The following is a 19,250-nucleotide window of genomic DNA, read 5'->3' as shown; positions in this document are numbered from 1 at the left end:
CCCAGAACTTTCTCAGGACTCACTAATTTAAACACAATTGCCTGGCACATTCTATCCATTATGTCTAGGAAAGCACCTAAGCAAGGCAGAAGGCCATATCCCGATCCAGGGTACACTGAGGACAGCACTCAGCAGAGCCTGTCACCAGATAGCGTTCTATAGCTAGGTTCCGAAATCCAACAAGAATAAACATCTTAAACTAAATGCAAGTATTTGTTGCAGGAGGCATGAAATCATGTCCAAGAGCAATCCAGGAAACAAAATGCACTTGAGGTCTGCCTTTTTTCTGGAGCCTCAGTCACAGTTCCCCAAGGCATTGTTCCCCATGCATGTGTCATTCTTTTGAATGCCTCCCTTTAGCCCCAGCACTCAGGAAGGAGAGGCACATGGATCTCTGGATTTGAGGCCAGCCTGGTCTGCATAGTAAGTACTAAATAGCCATAGCTACATAGACCCTATTTCAAAAGCAAACAAAAACAGCTGTTTGGCCAACTACAGTCCTAAGTTTGGCTACTGTGTTTTGTAAACCGTATTTTTGAACATAGCCACGCCTGTTTGCTTATTTGTTATCTCCTGTCTCTAGCTCCTTGACTCTGCAATAGCAATATTGATGCTGTGAAGGCAGACCAAATGTCCTAAAAGCCTAAACATTCACAGGCTTTATTAGGTAAATTAACCCATTTGTTGTAGGCTAGGCATGTCTCAAATTCAGTTCCTCCAGTCTTCTGGTGACAGGCTAGGCTGCGACAGGTCCCATCAGCCTGTGTTTCCCTGTGGGAACCACAGTGCCAGATGCCAACTGCCTATTTCTTTATCTTGGCCTTGCCCACAGAAGGTGCAAGCATACTTGGCATGCTGGTTGACTTCAATATTTTCCACCATTTTCCTGAAGGAGGAGGGGCTGTAGCAGTTGGTATTTACTGCCAATCTTGACCTTGGGGTGTTTAGCCATGTCACTGTGATATTGTCCTGAGCCCCTGACTCTCTAAGAAAAAAAAATTGTGCCGGCTGTGGTGGCATATGCCTTTAATTCCAGCAGTGGAAAACAAACCATCAGAAGTTTCCATGTAAGAGCTGGAGGCGTTGCTTCAGAGGAGAGTGTGTGCCTAAGCTCCCAGGCGATCATAGTTTTACAGAAGGAAAACTGGATGTCTAAGGCAGGGCTATTCCTGACAGCTGTCACCCCACACGGATTATTTCAGTCCTGTTAGAACTTGGTTTGGTTTGGTTTGGTTCAGTTTAGTTTGGTTCAGTTCGGTGTTCCCCAGCAGACTTGCAGACCTTTTGGTTAATACCAGTTAGACTACTGCAGTTGTTATGGAGCTTGAGTCATTCAAAAATTCACCATTCAAAAATTCTGACCACAAATGTATTTTAACAATGAGGTGTTTATTCAGATACTGGCACCTGGGCTACAGAAATGTAACTCCATGCCACATTAGGGATTTATAAAAGTAAAACAAAAAGACCAAAAATCAAACAGCCATAAGGCTAAATTCTGTTTATGTTCAGGCACTCATCCTGCAAGCAGCTAGCACACAGATGCAGATAGATGTCCTGGTTATTTCAAGCAAGGGTTAACAGACAGCACACAAACAAGGCCAGACAAGTACAAGAATAGCCCCAGCATTCCGGTGAGTTATATGTGCTTGGGCAAGTGGGGCTTACAAGTTAGAGGCAATTTTGTTTTATAGGCCGCTTAAGCACAGTAATTTAATTTTAAAACATGTTAGCCATCACACAATGTGTATCTTAGTTTCACTTAGCAACAAAGAACCTCACATCCAGCTCTCTCTCCATCTCTCCCGCCAGCACCAGGTCAGCGAGGTTTTATTTTATTTTTATGGTTTCCAGGGGGCAGAATAGAGCAACAGCAACTAGGCACAATATGATTGGTGGAACGGTGCATCCGGTTGCACTTTTGGTTTTTAGGGAATGAGGTGACAAGGACTTCCCTTGTCTGAAGGTGGGCAAGGGTCCATCCTGCAGAATGTGTCCCCACCTACAAGTAGGTTCTGCCCGGTTGTCTGAGAAGGCTGGCTTCACTTCTACAGCTCTGCCCTCTGTAGATCTCTGGGTTCTGGTTGAGTCCATTCCATTGCTGCTGCTGTTCTTGGCGATCATCCCATGGTACTGGCATCTCCAATATGCTGGGGCCTTCCGTTGCAACTAGGCTTCACCAATAACCTCTCATAGGCTCTCTTCATCAGCTCCTTTGCATGACCCCTTCAGTCCTGGGCAGTCAACTGTAACTGAAGTTGCACCTTCACCAATGGCCTTCCATGGCCTCTCACAGTGCCGAGCCTCAGCTGCTCTTCATGACCCCCTCATGCCTTCAAAACCAGTACCACCTGGGTGTCTCTTACACATTACCAAGTGCAGCTGTAACACGAGGTACAACCTTGGCTATGTCTGGAACACAGCTTCTTTGTGCTCAGAAAACACTTCCTAGAAGATTTCACCTCAGTGATGCAGGTCTCTTCTTAATCACCACTAATTTCTTAGCTCCAGCTAACCAGCATCAATAGTCCCAGTAGTCCCTTCTATTTTTCACTCTAAAGTCAGAGCCACATGGCTGAAGCTGCCCTTTTCTGCTGCTTGCAGGAGCTGGAACATGCCCCCTCCCCCTTATTCTATTACCAGCTTTCTGTTTTCTGACTCCCTCTCTACTTAAGCTTGGCTGTCATGGAACTTGCCCTGTACATAGACCTAGAACTCAGAGATCTGCATGGCTCTGTCTCATGTAATGCTGGAATTAAAGGCATGTACCACCATGACGTGAACTCAGAGATCTGCTTGCCTTAGTCTCCTGGGATTAAAGACATGTACTACCTTGATTTGGGCCTAAGCTTTTCATAGCCACTATGCCTCAAGATCTCCATGCCAAGATCCAGGTCAGAAACTTGTATCTCCCAGCCTCAAAATCTGTATCACAAGTGAGGCCTCCAATTCTGGGTTGTAGTTTGTTCCAGATATAGTCAAGTTGACAACCAGGAATAGCCATTACAATTTGTTTTTTGGGTTTTGTTTTTAGGGGGCTGGAGAAATGGTTAAAAGCATTTGCTCTCGCAGAGGACCTAGGTTCCATGAGGCTCATATGCATCTGTAAATCCAGTTCCAAGGGATCTGACCCTCCTTTCTGGCCTCTTTGGGCAACAAGCATCCATTGGTGTACATATGTATGTTGAGGTCTGCCCCCTGCATAGCTGTAGTCATTTTGTTCCATGCCCTCCAGCTATTTCATACTCTTGCTGTAATGTGCCTGCCAGTCGTTGACACAGAGAATAACTTGACTCAGAGCAGGGTCATGCTGATCACATATCCTGTTATGTTCTGTATGAGGTTTGTTAATGTTAAGAAATTCCACAAAGCTTTATGTAGGACCCATCAAGTTAAAAGTCAATATGAGCTGTTACATCTAAAATGGCTTGAGTCAGAGCTAACCACCGGGCAGCACTTCCTGCACCTGGGTATGAATTTACAGTGCTTGTGTGTGTGTGTGTTTTAATAAGCTGTCCCTGTGGCTCAGCCCTTGAATTCTGAGTTGCAGCCCTGATGGATCAGTCTTAGGGCATATGTTCAATAAACTATCCCTGTCTGTCTGAGATCAGTGTTTGTGTGGTTTGTGGGCCAACTCCTGGACCGCAACATATACATGTTGGCAAAATATTCATACATGTACATTTAAAATTTTAAAATGGATCTTTAAAAAAATACTTTATTTTTTTATTTTTTATTTATTTATTATATATGTACACTGTAGCTGTCTTCAGACACTCCAGAAGAGGGCGCCAGATCTCGTTACGGAAGGTTGTGAGCCACCATGTGGTTGCTGGGATTTGAACTCTGGACCTTCGGAAGAGCAGTCGGGTGCTCTTACCCACTGAGCCATCTCACCAACCCCAATACTTTATTTTTTGTGTAGGAATTGATTCTCTCTTTCCAGTATGTGTTTCCTGGAGATTGAACTCAGGTAGACTTGGTGGCACTGTGTCTTCACCTGTTAAGCCAACACCAGCACCCTCCTCTTCCCCTGTTTTTAATTCTGGGCTAGAATTTGCTATATAGACCACACTGAACTTGGACTCAGAGATAACCCTGTCTCTGCCTCCTTAGTGCTGGGATATGCCACCATGCCCGGGTCTAGATTAACTCTTAAGGGTGGAGGCAAAGGAATTGCAAAACTGATATCTACCTCCACCTTTTCTCCTCCCCCTGATATCTACCTTTTTAGAGTTACCAGAGAAATAGGAGATGGGGTGATGAGGTGTAAGCTGCCTGCGGCCACACTAACTGGATTCCTGAGTGGGAGGCCAGAGCTGTATGGAAGGAAATGGCGAGAGAAATAATGGAGGCCAAGACACATTTCTGTTCAAGGCCCCCAAGTTTACTAAGAGTCTGTGCTTAATCCTGGCGTGGTGGCGCGCTCCTTTAATCCCAGCACTCGGGAGGCAGAGGCAGGCGGATTTCTGAGTTCGAGGCCAGCCTGGTCTACAAAGTGAGTTCCAGGACAGCCAGAGCTACACAGAGAAACCCCTGTCTCAAAAAACAAACAAACAAAGAGTCTGTGCTTATAAAGGGGGGGAGGCCCATCCCCTGCCAAACCATTCTTGATGCCTGTTGCCAGCCTGTAGGTGATCTGCCAGAGGCTTTCTCTGGAATATCTCAAGTGCCTCTCAGCAGGTAGCAGTGGCAGGTGACAGAACAATAGAGCCATCTAAATTGGAAGGTTCCATCCCAGGTGGTCTCATTCTCAGTGGCAGCAAGGTCAAAGCTGGCCTATTCAAGGCTGGGGGAGGCTACTATGAGGGAGGGGAGCCCATCCTCAAAGTCTTCAAGAATACTTACTAATCTGTCAATTTACACTATTCCGCCCCTGTTCCTGCATCGCTTCCATTTCTAACCTTTTTTTGTTTTGTTTTGGTTTTTTTTTGTTTGGCATGCGCCACCGTGCTCATTTCTAACATTTTTAACGTCAGTGCATGTCATACCCAACCACTAAAAACTAGTTTAAGACAGATCACAGAACTGTAATCACTGAGTTACTAACCAGAGATACTTTGTTGGTGTAGTTTAAAAGGTTGCAGTCAGGAGGGAAGAGAAAAAGGAGAGTGGGAGAGCGAGCGTGGATTATACTATTACTGTAACCTGTAGTGTCTAAGTATCCTCAAGAAGCCACAGCAAGGACAGCCAGGGCCCAGTCCTTCCATCCCTCGCCCATTTGGGCAGCGGGCCCGCGCCTGCGCAATCAGGAACGGTGTAGGCCCCGCCCATCTACGTCACCAGTTTTTCCGAGAAGAAGCTCGCGCTGCGGCTGTCAGCACCATTTTGTGTTGGGAGATCGTCGCAATCGTTTGCAGACTTCTCGCCGTCGCCTTGTAAGCCTTGTCTTCGCCTTGCAAGCTTTGTCTTCAGGGTTGGAAAGGTAAGACGCGGTGTCTGTCAGGGCCTTTCCTCGTATCCAATACCGTGCCGCCCCGCCGTCTCCAAGGACCCCGCTGCGGCTCTTCACGGCGGAGCCACGCGAAGGGGCTCTGTGCCCCGGCTGCGGAGCTCTGACCCCCGGCTTCTGCGTAGGCGGGGACGGTGCCCGCAGGCTCCGCGTCCCGAGGAGGGCCGGCCGAATGCAAGAGCCGGAGCGGCCGCGGCCCGACCTAAGATGGCGGTAGGGGGAAGGCCGCGTTCGTCCTTCGCCATGGTGGCGCCAGGGCGCGGCCTTCGCTTGGACTCGGTCAGCCCTGGTTTTGCTCTCGGCGGTGGCACGGCGTAGGTTTTGGTGCTAATTTTCTTTATATTTGAAGCGAAAGGTCTTGGTAACCAGGCCGGCCCCACACGCTGCGGTCGCTGATCTTGTTAGAGGTGGGCGCTGCGGGGACAGCGTCACTGCAGGCTGTCACCTCAGTTCTTTTTTTTTTTTTTTTGGTTTTTTTTTTTTTTAGACAGGGTTTCTCTGTGTAGCCCTGGCTGTCCTGGAACTCACTCTGTAGACCAGGCTGGCCTCGAACTCAGAAATCCGCCTGCCTCTGCCTCTCAAGTGCTGGGATTAAAGGCGTGCGCCACCACACCCGGCTTGCCACCTCAGTTCTGTGTAGTTTCCGCCTTCGAGGAAGAAAAGAATTTCAGAGGCGGTCGATAGGTATCGAAGTCGAGCATATTGAAAACGAGGCACACCGGGACAGCGCTTGTGAGAGCGAGGAACAAGTGATTTTTAAGAAGGTTTAGGATTTACTTAGGTTTTGTAACAACATTAAAATTCAAGACGGCCGGGCTGTGCTATCTGTCGCACGCCTTTTAATCCCCTTTGAGCCTGTCTCAAAAAAAAAAAAAAAAAAAAGTTATAGAAAATTTCCTTTGTAAACAAAGTTGTAGCGGGGGAGTTGTTTACCTTTAGGAAACAGGAGGGGAACACCCTAAGATTGCACGTCACTTCCGCTCTGAACAGCTTTATTTTCAACATCATGGCCTGGCCTGTACAGGAAGTAAATTGGCTTTATTGGTGGAGCCCGAATTTTGCTGACTCTGCATAAAAGGCGAGCCTGTTCCCTTCTCAGGCCTTCCTCCCATATTTTCATGATTTTTCCCTGTCTCCCTCTGCTAGCAGTAAGAGTGTCAGCGGGGACCGTGGACATTTACTTGAAGGCGCATTGGGAATTGAGGTCATCACTGAACAGTATTTTTTTCTTTTGAGCTGTAAACAAACACATCATAACATCCAAACTGGTATTTTACCAAAAACAAACAAACAAAACACTTTTTTTGGGGGGGGGGGTCCAGACAGGGTTTCTCTGTATAGCTCTGGCTGCCCAGGAACTCACTTTGTAGACCAGGCTGGCCTCTTACTCAGAATATCACCTGCCTCCCAAATGCTGGGATTAAAGGTGTGCGCCACCACGCCCAGCTTTAAAAATAAAAAAAAAACCTTAATTAGGGTCACTTGTGGTTACGTTGGTCTGGTCTGAGACGTGGTTTGGATAGAAATTTGATCTTGTGAACCTGTGAGTTGAACTTCTGAAAGAGCTGTCATACATTTTGCTTAAGTTATATAGAAACCTTTTTCACTTAATATGAATTTGGGCATTGTGAAAACAAGACATTAAAAAAAATATATGGCCGGGCATGGTGGCACACACCTTTAATCTCAGCACTTGGGAAGCAGAGGCAGGCGGATTTCTGAGTTCGAGGCCAGCCTGGTCTACAAAGTGAGTTCCAGGACAGCCAGGGCTAAGCAGAAGCCCTGTCTCGAAAAAACCAAATAAATAAATAAAAATTTGTGAATAAAGTTCACATTGCAGAATCTGAGGCAATGCAATGATTTTTATGATTGCAGACAGTTAGCTAAAATTTTAGAACTTTGATTTTAAACAAAACATTAATGCTGGGGGTGACATGCATGCATTTAATCCCAGTACTCCAGAGGCAAGAGGCAGGTGGCTCTTTGAATTCAAGGGCAACTTGGTCCACATAGTTAGAGCTACTATATAGTGAGGCTGTCTGGGAAGGGAAAGATGGAAACTAATGGGAGTTTGCAAAGAAAACTTTTACTACTGAGTAACATCCCAGAAATACAGTTTAACTGGTAAAATGTGTCTGTCATAGATGAGACATTCAAAGAGAACTTACTGTCCTGACTGGGATGAAAGAGACTGGGATTGTGGAACATGGAGAAGCAGCAGCAGTCACAAAAGAAAGAAGCGATCACATAGCAATGCCCGTGAGCATAAGCGCTGCAGATACAATCACTCCAAAACAACAGACAGGTAAGAAAGGCCGTTATGGGCTGGGAAGATAGCTGGTACTTGAAAGCTCTGGCAGAGGACAGTTTGGCTCCCAACACTTCAGACACACTACCAGTAACCTGTAACTCCGCTCCAGAGGACCTGATGCCCTGTTCTGGCGCTCCTTAGTACCACCTATACATACACACACAATTACAGATTCATCTCTACAAGGCATATATATAAAGTAGAACTGCAATATAAAAGGAGATTTATACTGGGAAAGTAGCTCAGATATAGAACATTTGCCTTCCGTGTGTAAAATCCTGGGGGCCATATATAATGATATACTTGGAATTACTTAACTGCATAATCTGGAGATTTGTGGAAGGACTGTAGTCCACTGGTAAAATGCCTATCTTGGACAAAGGTGTTGAGTTCAGTTCTCTACATTGCAATTGTTTGGTGTAGCTGTAAAACAAACTTTTTTCTCCTCTAGCTATTATCTGGAAAGCAGATCCATAAATGAGAAAGCTTATCATAGTCGACGCTATGTTGATGAATACAGGAGTGACTACATGGGCTACGAGCCAGGGTATCCCTATGGAGAACCTGGAAGCAGATACCAGATTCATAGTAGCAAGTCCTCTGGTAGGAGTGGAAGAAGCAGTTACAAAAGTAAACACAGGAGTCGCCACCATTCACACGGGGTATGAGCGCCTTTTAAATGTTCTGAAAGGTTTTGTTTCCCATGGAGAACAGGAAACAGTTTTGTGTTTGAGAAAATGTCAAGATAAAAGTCATCACAACTCTACCTTGCAGGAGTATTCTTGTAGTATTTGTGCATTGCATAAGAAATTCATGAAAACAGTGATACTTAGTTCTGTAATGATAGGAAAGAGTGTCTTACTGCTATTTCAAGAAATATTATTTTGATAAATTGCCAGTTTATTCCAAGGAATTAGGTATTTTTGTGTTAGGGTTAGTTATGACTTATTAACATGTTGTGTAATTTTTTTTCCTCATTAAGCTACAGATTTGAAGTTAGTATTTTCATGTATTAATTTGGAAATCTATCAGATAACATTTTAAATGCTATAGTGTTATATACCTTTTTTTTTCCTTCCCAAATTAGGGCTATCATTTTATTTACTGTTTTAATATATATTTTCTTGATTAGTTAGGCCAAATCTTAATTTGGCCACAGGGTACTAAAGTAAATACTACATTCTACAGTTTTGTAGTATGAATTTAGGACATTATGTTTCAGTGAATGCCACAGATAAGTTTTGTTTTGTTTTTTTAAGAAGAAAAGCAAATGTGTTTATGTTTTGTTGCCTTACCACTTTGAGTATCTTATCTGAAAATCTGTTCCTTGCCATGTTTTTCTCCTGTTAACATAAACTATGTGCCCTGTGAATTTCTGGGGACTGAATTTGAAATTGCTCCTGCCAACCGTTTGTGGCCTGGCGTGTATCTGAATGCCTGAATATCTCCCCGCTGAATGAATTTCGTATTCTGCCCTGAATTCACTCGGGTATATTGATTGGCTGGATGATGTTGGTGCTGGTGCCGCCCACTTGACGTTTCCAGAAGAGTCACCGAAGGAAAAGATCGAGGAGTGTAGAGGATGATGAGGAGGGTCACCTGATCTGTCAGAGTGGAGACGTACTAAGTGCAAGATGTATAGAATATTTTTCAACACTTATTAACTTTTCAGATAACATAATCTATATGTATATATAGATTAAAGTTTCAGGGATTTGGAAATCTTTTTCTTTCTGTTTTTTATTTTGCTTTCATTTCTCTTGGTGGGAGGGATTGACTTTGCTTTCTTTGAAGTTTTAATATTAAACAAATTCCACAGCAGTAAAGCAAGTTAATGAAATTAGTCTGAGAATGAAATTAGATCTAAGAATAGTTGTATGTTTTTTGGATGGTGTTGGCTGATAAGTAATTAATGATAAGGAAATTTGCAGCATCACCTATAATAATCTGCATTGATAATTCTTATAAGTACGTTGTTCTCATTTCCTGTTAGGAATAATAATAATTCCTCTTTTTTAGATGAAATTGTTGATACTTTAGGTGAAGGTGCTTTCGGAAAAGTGGTGGAATGCATCGATCATAAAGTGTAAGTTTCTCTATTTTTTCTTTTTTGGTTTCTCAAAACACTTTCTCTGTGTAACATCCGTTCCTGTCTTGGAACTCACTTTGTAGACCAGCCTGGCCTAGTGCTCAGATTCACCTGCCTCTGCTTCTAAAATGCTTTGGAATGTTTTTGAGACAGGGTCTAATTTTGCAGGCCTGCAGCTCTCACAGAGATCTACTTGCCTCTTTCTTGAGTGTTGGGGTCAAAGGTGTACAACATTGCACCTGGCCTCTTGGGGTTGTTTGTTTGTTTGTTTGTTTGTTTGCTTGGGTTTTCGAAACAGGGTTTCTCTGTATAGCCCTGGCTGTCCTGTAACTCACTCTGTAGATCAGGCTGGCTTCGCTCTTGTATTTTTTTTTTTTAAACAAAACCAACTAAATAGTATGTGCAGCTTCCTGGCTGCAGAAAGGACAGACATCTCTTGAGCTTAATTCCTAGCACCAATGAGTGTGAGGAGACTTGTTTTTCTTTTTCTTTTTCTTTCTTTTTTTTTTTTTTTTTTTTTTTATTTCGAGACAGGGTTTCTCTGTGTAGCCCTGGCTGTCCTGGAACTCACTTTGTAGACCAGGCTGGCCTCGAACTCAGAAATCTGCCTGCCTCTGCCTCCCGAGTGCTGGGATTAAAGGCGGGTACACCACCACGCCTGGCTGATACTTGTTTTTCATTAGATGAATTGTTATGACAGAGCTGGGTGTCACAGGTGTGATTATTCAGGTCCATCAAGCTTCATTAGTGCTTTTCACAACACTCAACCCATGTTGGTGATCAGACCTAGAGATTCAACATGCTAATGACAGTGATTTTTATTTCTAATTGTGTGTGCACTCGTGCATATGAGTGTAGAGGCCAGAAGAATGTGTCCAGGATGCAGGTGGTTGTGAGTTGGGCTGCCTGTGCAGGTACTGGGAGTTGAATTCTGGACTTCTATAAGACCAGTGCATGGCAGTTAAGGTTTTTGTTTTTTCTCTGTACCTTTATTTTTTATACTTTGGAATAAATGAAACTTTTTTGTGGGACTTGCTGGGGACCTGCCAGTAGTGTACTAAGGGCATGAAAACTTTTAATACAGTTTAAAGCTTAGGCCTTTAGCGGAGGCAGTCTCCCAGCTGCTCTTTACTTTTTTTTTTAATTATTATTTTTTGGTTTTTCAAGACGGGGTTTCTCTGTAGCCCTGGCAGTCCTGGAACTCAGTTTTGTAGACCAGGCTGGCCTCGAACTCAGAAATTTGCCTGTCAAGTGCTGGTATTAAAGGCGTGCGCGTAGCCGGGCGTGGTGGCGCACGCCTTTAATCCCAGCACTCGGGAGGCAGAGGCAGGCGGATTTCTGAGTTCGAGGCCAGCCTGGTCTACAAAGTGAGCTCCAGGACAGCCAGAGCTATAAAGAGAAACCCTGTCTCGAAAAACCAAAAAAAAAAAAAAAAAAAAAAAAAAAAAAAAAAGGCGTGCGCCACCACTGCCCGGCTCAGCTGCTCTTTACTTAACCTGACTATTCTAGCACTTGTCCTGCCAGCTGGCTATCTGTTTACCTACCTGTTCTGTTCCCTTCAGTGTTCTTTACAATTCTGCTTTTGAGTCTCAAACCTCTCTGGCTTCTCTTCCTTGGTATTTCTTGCCCCAGCTATTGGCAGTCAGTTCTTTATTACAATTAGCAGGGAGACAGCATGTGATACATCTCTTAGATTGGTGATACATCTCTTAGATTGCCTTTAGGCAGGTAAGGAAGGACAAAGGTTACAAATTGAAAACCCAGTGATGAGAAAACCTGGTGATGAGCCATAGAAATGACAGTCCCAAAACTCTGCCAGCATTGAGCTCTGTGCCAGTACAGAATTAACAACAGTTGAAATACTATAAATACTTGTATGTGTTTAGTTCTGGGAATAGTCCATGGGACCTTGTTCATCTAAAGCAACCACTTTGATCAGCTATACATTTTCTGCCCCAAGAATAGCAAAAACTTTGTAAATGAGAGGAGTTGAGACCTAGCATCAACTTTTCTGATAACCTGGAACAGCGATTTGAGATAGTATTTGGCAGTGGTAGGCAATATGGGAAACAAACTGCATTTGTTTTGAGTCTTAGAAAACAGATTGAGGGGTTGGAGAGATGGCTCAGTGGTTAAGAGCACCGCCTGCTCTTCCGAAGGTTCTGAGTTCAAATGTCAGTGACCACATGGTGGCTCACACCATCTGTAATGAGACCTGATGCCCTCTTATGGTGCATCTGAAGACAGCTACAGTGTACTTAGATATAATAATAAATAAATCTTTTTAAAAGAAAAAAAAAGATTGAGATAGTGTTTTATTGTTTTTTTTTTTTTAATTTCAACATTGTTGTATTAGCTTAATCTATACTGTTCATGTATATAGTCTTTAGTTGAAGGAACAAAGGATAACTCATGATTAAGGGTTATTATTTAGTGGTGTGGGGTTTTTTTGTTTGTTTGTTTGGTTTTTTTGAGACAGGGCCTCTGTAGTCCAGGAACTCACTGTGTAGACCAGATTTTTCGAGACAGGATTTTTCTGTGTAGCCCTGGCTGTCCTGGAATTCACTCTAGACCAGGCTGGCCTCAAACTCAGAAATCTGCCTCCCTCCACCTCCCTAGTGCTGAGATTAAAGACGTGCACCACCACTGCCTGGCATCTATCACCTTTTAAAACTTACGTTTATTTTCTTTAACAGGGGAGGTAGACGTGTAGCAGTAAAAATAGTTAAAAATGTGGATAGATACTGTGAAGCTGCTCAATCAGAAATACAAGTTTTGGAACACTTGAATACAACAGACCCCCATAGTACTTTGTAAGTATCACATTAAAACCTGAAATAGTTTCAGAGAGGTTTGAATTGTAAGCCCTATTATTGAGTTGTTTTTTTTTTTTTTAACGTGTTTATAGTCGTTGTGTCCAGATGTTGGAGTGGTTTGAGCATCGAGGTCACATTTGCATTGTGTTTGAACTTCTGGGGCTTAGTACTTATGATTTCATTAAGGAAAACAGTTTTCTGCCGTTTCGAATGGATCATATCAGGAAGATGGCATATCAAATATGCAAATCTGTAAACTGTAAGTTCTTGATATTCTTGTAAAATTTGAGTTTGAGACTAATGTCAGACTAATTTGGATCTTTAAAAAGAAGAATCTGGTGGAACTCTAGGGACTCTAGCTCAGTGACAGAAATGAGGCCTTTTTGTTCTGTTCCCATCACTACACAAGATGAGATCTACTGTGGGATTTAAAAGCCTGGCCTGAGAGTATATACAGACTAATTGGGGGATTGAATGCTGATTAAAAGATAGCAAGCTTGTTAAGAGTGGTTTAAAAGGTCAGGGGATGGTAGACACCTTTAACTCCCCAGCATTTCCAAGGCAGAGGCAGGCAGATCTCGGAGTTCAAGGCTAGCCAGTGCTACAAAACCCTGTTTTGAAGAAGAAGAAAAAAAACAAAAGATTTGAATATACATCTTAATAGCTATAGTTGACAATAGGGGTGGGAGGAAGACTTAATCACACATCCTTGGGTTCAATCTCCAGAGAAGAGAAATTTTTGTGAAGTAATATTTAGTTGCTTACAAGTTGTTGGTCTGTAGTATTTAATTCAGTGAATAGAAAGCTAGACTTGTGGGCTGGAGACATCTCTTAGCGGTTAACAGCACTGACTGCTCTTCCAGAGGTCCTGAGTTCAAATCCCAGCAACCACATGGTGGCTCACAACCATCTGTAATGCAACCCAATGTGTAAAATACAGCTACAGTGTACTACTCATATACATAAAATTAATAGTTAAAAAAAAAAGTGGGTGCTGGCTCAGCATGTGCAGAGCTTGGGTTGGATCTCCAGCACCGTGTAAGTTTGGCATAGCGATGCATGCCTCTAATTTTTAGCCCTTAGCAGATGGCAAAAACAACAATAACAAAAACAAACAGAATTTTTAAAGAAAAGATTCATTTACTTAATGTATGAGTAATTCTATCTGCATGTAAACCTGTGTTCCAGAGAGAGCATCAGATCCCACTATAGATGGTTGTGAATCACCATGTGGTTGCTGGGAATTAAACTCAAGACCAGAAGAGTGACCAACTGTTGAGTCATCTCTCCAGCCCCAAAAGATCAGAATTTTCAAATAGCTTTTGAGGCCATCTTTTTATCTCAAAACAAAAGATAAAAGGTGTATGCATAAGACTGATTTAGCATAGGGTCCTAAAAAATTTAAATGCAACAAATCTCAGTTTGGTTTTGTTGTGGTTTTTTTTTTTTAAAGATTTATTTATTTTATTCATATGAGTACACTGTAGCGGTCTTCAGTTACACCAGAAGAGGGCATCTGATTGCATTACAGATGGCTGTGAGCTATCATGTGGTTGCTGGGAATTGAACTCAGGACCTCTGGAAGAGCAGTGTTCTTACTGAGCCATTTCTCTAGCCCCAAACCTCAGTTTAAGACTGCCTCCTACCCCCGAACAAGATCTGTAAACCAGAAGTACCCTGTTGCCATTGTCTTAATTGGCAGCCCTCTGACTTTTTTCTTTTAAGTACTGGGATTACTGATGGAAGCCATCCTTTTCAGTTCCTTTCTTGTTACTGAGAAACAGTCTCATTGTGCAGTCCAGGGCAACCTTGTACTCTGTCCTCGTTCTAAGATGTAGTGCTACTACTACATCCACATCACTAGAGTTGACAATGGTAGTGTTTCAGTCCTCAGTGATTTGAGACAATCTGATTGTCTCAGATCTCAGTATCCTGCCCTAGTATCTATCTACCACCTGAATGTTGTGGATACAACCTTGTATGGATGGAAAGCATTTATTATCAGACATAGATCCTCACACCTTCTCTGGTGAATTCGTTACTGGACTAAGAGTGTTGATTACTTTCTACATTATATAAGAAGACACCAAAGGGGTTTTTTTGTTTTTTGTTTTTTTTTGGGGGGGGGGGTTGTTTTGTTTTTTTTTTTTCCTTGTGTTTAATTTTGTTATTTTCATGTGTGCACAACATAAACTTGATTGTAGGGTTTCAGACCCCCCCCTGGCATTGAGATTTCAGTTGGTTGTGCCACTTAATATGGGTGCTGGAACTTGAACCCAGGTCTTTGAATAGTAGTCCATGTCCATGCCACTGAGCAATCTCACCAGACCATCTTGTTTGTTCTGACAATCTGAGCCAGGCTGGGTGGTAAACATCTTTACTCACAGCATTCAATTAGCAGAGGCAGGCCAGGCCAGACTGTTCCACAGAGGAAGTATTAGGAAAGTCCAGGGCTATAGAGAGAGAAAGCAACCCTGTCACAAAGAGGACTCGTGTAGTACCCTACCTAGGCTAGTCTTAGATTTTCATGTGTCAGCTTTTTCACTGCTGTGATTATAGGCATATGTTACAATATAGGGCTTATGATTTTCTTTTGATATTTGAGACTGATTATGTACTTTTTTCCAGTTTTGCATAGTAATAAATTGACTCATACAGACTTGAAGCCTGAAAACATCTTATTTGTGAAGTCTGACTACACAGAGGCTTATAATCCCAAAATGGTGAGCACTTAACAGCGTGATTATCATAGTGCTAATGAATACTTTGTTTCAATAGTATGGCTTATAACTTGTCACTTACGCTTTTCAGAAACGTGATGAACGTACTATAGTAAATCCAGATATTAAAGTGGTGGACTTTGGTAGTGCAACATATGATGATGAACACCACAGCACATTGGTATCTACAAGACATTATAGAGCACCGGAAGTTATTTTAGGTTAGTACTTGTTATGCTGAAACAGCCTGCACTGCTATATTGAATCCAATAAAAATGTGTAGTTTGGGTGTTATTTGTATGACTGCTCTATGGTTTGTCGAGACAGGGTTTCTCTGTGTAGCCCTGGCTGTCCTGGAACTCACTCTGGACCAGGCTGGCCTCGAACTCAGAAATCTGCCTGCTTCTGCCTCCCAAGTGCTGGGATTAAAGGTGTGCACTACCACTGCCTGGCTTATATGACTGATCTGTTGATCATTTTCTCATTAAATAATACTCTAGACTAAGGAATGTAGCTCAGTGGTACAGCTCTTGCCTAAGCTTTCATCATGAAAAAAGGAAAATAGACAACAGTATTAGAAATTATGTTGAGATACTTCAAATTGCTGGGCATGGTGGCACATGTCTTTGATCAGAGGTTGGTAGATCTCAAAGTAACTCAAAGTTAGAAGCCAGCCTGAGCCACATAGTGAGATCCTGTTCCAAAAACAGATGGTTGATATCTCAACTAACCAGCTGTGAAACTAGCAAGTGAAGCTTAGCCTTAAAAATGAGATTGTTTTTGAGAAATGAGTTGTTGAGTAGGCATTTTATAATCTTCGTCAACTCCAGATACATTGTCTGCTCAATACTAACCTGACCTACACACCCAGAATCTGACTTGAAGAGAATGCACTTTAAAGAACAAATTGTATGGCTACCATGCACCTAAGTATGTCAGAGAGACTGTATGGTGTAATCCACTGCTCTTGGTGTGGTAAAGAAAATGAAAATACTAGATTAATCAAGCACCGTACACATTGTGGTCAGGGCATTTCAATAAATTCAGAACTTGGCGGGCTGTCCTAGCCTAACTTGCTCTGAGGATTCCCAGAAATAGTGAGGATTTCTACAATGACATTGTGCTTTGCTTTGCAGCCCTAGGGTGGTCACAGCCATGTGATGTCTGGAGCATAGGATGTATTCTTATCGAGTATTATCTTGGATTTACAGTTTTTCCGGTAAGTGACAATGAATTGTGCGCTTTAGTGGCTCTGAATTAAAAAGTGCCTATTTATGTAAACTACTCTAAAGAATGTATTTACAGAACAGGGGTGGGTGGGTTTTTTTTGTTTTTTGTTTTTGTTTTGTTTTTTTTTTTTAGATTAATAAAGCACAAGAAATTAAAATTGTGTACTTTGCCTTAGGCAGCTTTACTACTATTATAGGCAGTTGTCTCCAACTATTTAGGGAAGATGAGGTGCAAGTTTGAGGCATATAATCCTTTGTTTTCCTGCAGTTAAGCCGTATGTCATTTTGATGGTTGTCATTTATGTGACTTTGAACAGCTAGAACTGGAGAACTAATTGTTAAATGGGGCACACAGTATAAGGTAACAAATGTTTTTATTTCAGACTCATGATAGCAGGGAACATTTAGCAATGATGGAAAGGATTCTTGGACCACTACCAAAGCACATGATACAGAAAACCAGGTATGTTTTACTTGAGCCACAGCATCTGCAGTAGTACAATTGGATTTTGATTGGAACTTTTTTTTTTTAAGCTATTTTTTCCTTTGCTCTAACTTTCTAGAAAAAGATTAGATATTCTAATATACTAGTACAAATCTTTACCTTTGCTATTTTGACTTTGGGGAAGTCAGTATGGTAAATGTGAACATTTAACTGTTTGTTAGGAAACGCAGATATTTCCATCATGATCGATTAGATTGGGATGAGCACAGTTCTGCTGGCAGATATGTTTCTCGGCGCTGTAAACCTCTGAAGGTAGGCTTTGGATACTCTTCAACCAGGACATGCATGCTACCACTTTTGGGCTATAGAAAATCCTGATTGTTACAGTCTGCTGACCTTCACCCTCTGAAGGTCTCTGTTTCTGGTTTTTGAATTGCTTTTTGAGGTGGGGTCTTGTTCAGGGACATAAAAATATGTAATCCAGGATGGCCTCAGAAATTTTCATCAACCTCCAAAAGAGAGGCCTGGTAACCTGGCATCCCATGATCATAAATGGTTCCTTCTGTTTTTGTTAGAAGAAAGTGCAGCAGTAAAAAATGTTTGTCTTTCTGTTTCAGGAGTTTATGCTATCTCAGGATGCAGAACATGAGCAGCTCTTTGACCTCATTGGGAAAATGTTGGAGTATGATCCCATCAAAAGAATTACTCTCAAAGAAGCCCTAAAGCATCCTTTCTTTTACCCACTTAGAAAGCATACGTGATTTATAAACATGGTGCTGTGAAGGGAATCTTACAGACTGCATCAGTCTAGCTTTTAATTAAGTTATTTTGTATAGCTTAATTTGTAAAACATTTTATGTTTTTTAGATGCTTTATTAAATACATGGCCAAGCCAGATAACATCTTTCAGTAATTATAGAATGATTTATTTGGAATAAACTTTGTGCTTATGAATGTATAAAGGTCTATAGCTTGGTGTACTGTCTTTCTGCAGTTATTTTAAAGTCTGAAGATAGCTTTGCCTTTGTATGTATGTGGGCATTTTCACCTACATGTATGCCTGCACCACATATTTGCAGGCCTGAAAAGGGTGCTGGAAATCAAACTTGGGCCCTCTAGAGAACAGCAGCCAGTTCTCTTCTCCAGACCCAACTTTGTTTACACTTTTAAAAGATTAAAAAGTGAGTATTGGGGCATCCTTACTCTAAAAGATTAAGGTTTTGTTTTCCTTTTATTCTTGATCAAGTTTAGTACTGCTGTTTTCTGGTCAGTCTGTATGGTGGTGTGTTCTGCTGTTCTAAAGTCTTTGTAGCCATCGTGAGGCAGATGTTTGGGTACCCTTGTTCATGTATCTGTACACCTGTATGTGCAAGTGCCCGTGGAGGCTGAGGTAACCTAGTCTGCCTCAATGGCCCTCTGCTTACACATGCAGATGTGTACTCGAATCCTGCGCTTTATCAGGACTTCACCAAGACTCAATTCCACGGTCCTCATTATTTAATTTTGGTGTTTCTTTAAAAAATTGAGCAGGCGGCCGGGCGTGGTGGCGCACGCCTTTAATCCCAGCACATGGGAGGCAGAGGCAGGCTGATTTCTGAGTTTGAGGCCAGCCTGGTCTACAGAGTGAGTTCCAGGACAGCCAGGGCTATACAGAGAAACCCTGTCTCGAAAAACCAAAAAAAAAAAAAAAAAAAATTGAGCAGGCTCAGTGACATTTGCTGATAGGTTGGATAACCCAAGTTTGAGCTCTGGAAGCAAACAGTGGCAGGAAAGAGCCAGCTCTGGAAGGTGGTTCTTTAACTTCTACACGGATACTTTTTAAAATGAGTTGAAAATGCCTAGAGAGGTTTTAAGAATTGCAGGTCATTTTACAAATCCTCTTGCTGCCCAGAGGATTCCAACTCCGAGTGGAGACCCTAAAGGTAAAACTATTCCTTAAATAATAAAACCTTTGTCCTTGCTGGGGCAGGGGAAGTGTACACATGCACACAAAAGAATGAGATGCTCAGTGCCTGTTTAAAGCTCCAAGGCAGGAGCTTGAGTAGAGCTGAAAACAGCAAACTTGAGTCTGTCTCTAATCAATTTGATTCTGGGCCATGCCTGAGAGCACAGGGAAGACACCGCACACGCTGAATAGATGACCCTGAGCACAGCGTGTCCAGCTGGAACACTAGCACTTTTAGATTCT

The 19,250-nt window shown here is 42.4% G+C and overlaps 1 protein-coding gene across 1 annotated transcript; it reads left to right on the top strand.

Moving 5' to 3' along the window:
- Nucleotides 1-5,278: 5,278 nt before the first annotated feature.
- Nucleotides 5,279-18,278, top strand: Clk1 (CDC like kinase 1). The gene is made up of 13 exons (XM_021162150.3): nucleotides 5,279-5,425; nucleotides 7,597-7,757; nucleotides 8,215-8,425; nucleotides 9,309-9,399; nucleotides 9,783-9,849; nucleotides 12,549-12,665; nucleotides 12,761-12,927; nucleotides 15,297-15,391; nucleotides 15,480-15,609; nucleotides 16,525-16,607; nucleotides 17,001-17,080; nucleotides 17,284-17,374; nucleotides 17,680-18,278. Exons 2-13 carry the CDS (start codon nucleotides 7,597-7,599, stop codon nucleotides 17,821-17,823), a joined length of 1,437 nt encoding a protein of 478 aa, XP_021017809.1. The 5' UTR covers nucleotides 5,279-5,425; the 3' UTR covers nucleotides 17,824-18,278.
- The last annotated feature ends 972 nt before the right edge of the window (nucleotides 18,279-19,250 follow it).

Source organism: Mus caroli, unplaced genomic scaffold, assembly GCF_978045245.1.
Source record: "Mus caroli unplaced genomic scaffold, Mus_caroli_1 scaffold_1, whole genome shotgun sequence".
NCBI classification, from domain to species: Eukaryota; Metazoa; Chordata; class Mammalia; order Rodentia; family Muridae; genus Mus; species Mus caroli.
The sequence above is the reverse complement of the archived record's forward strand: the minus strand, read 5'-3'. Positions and strand labels throughout refer to the sequence as shown.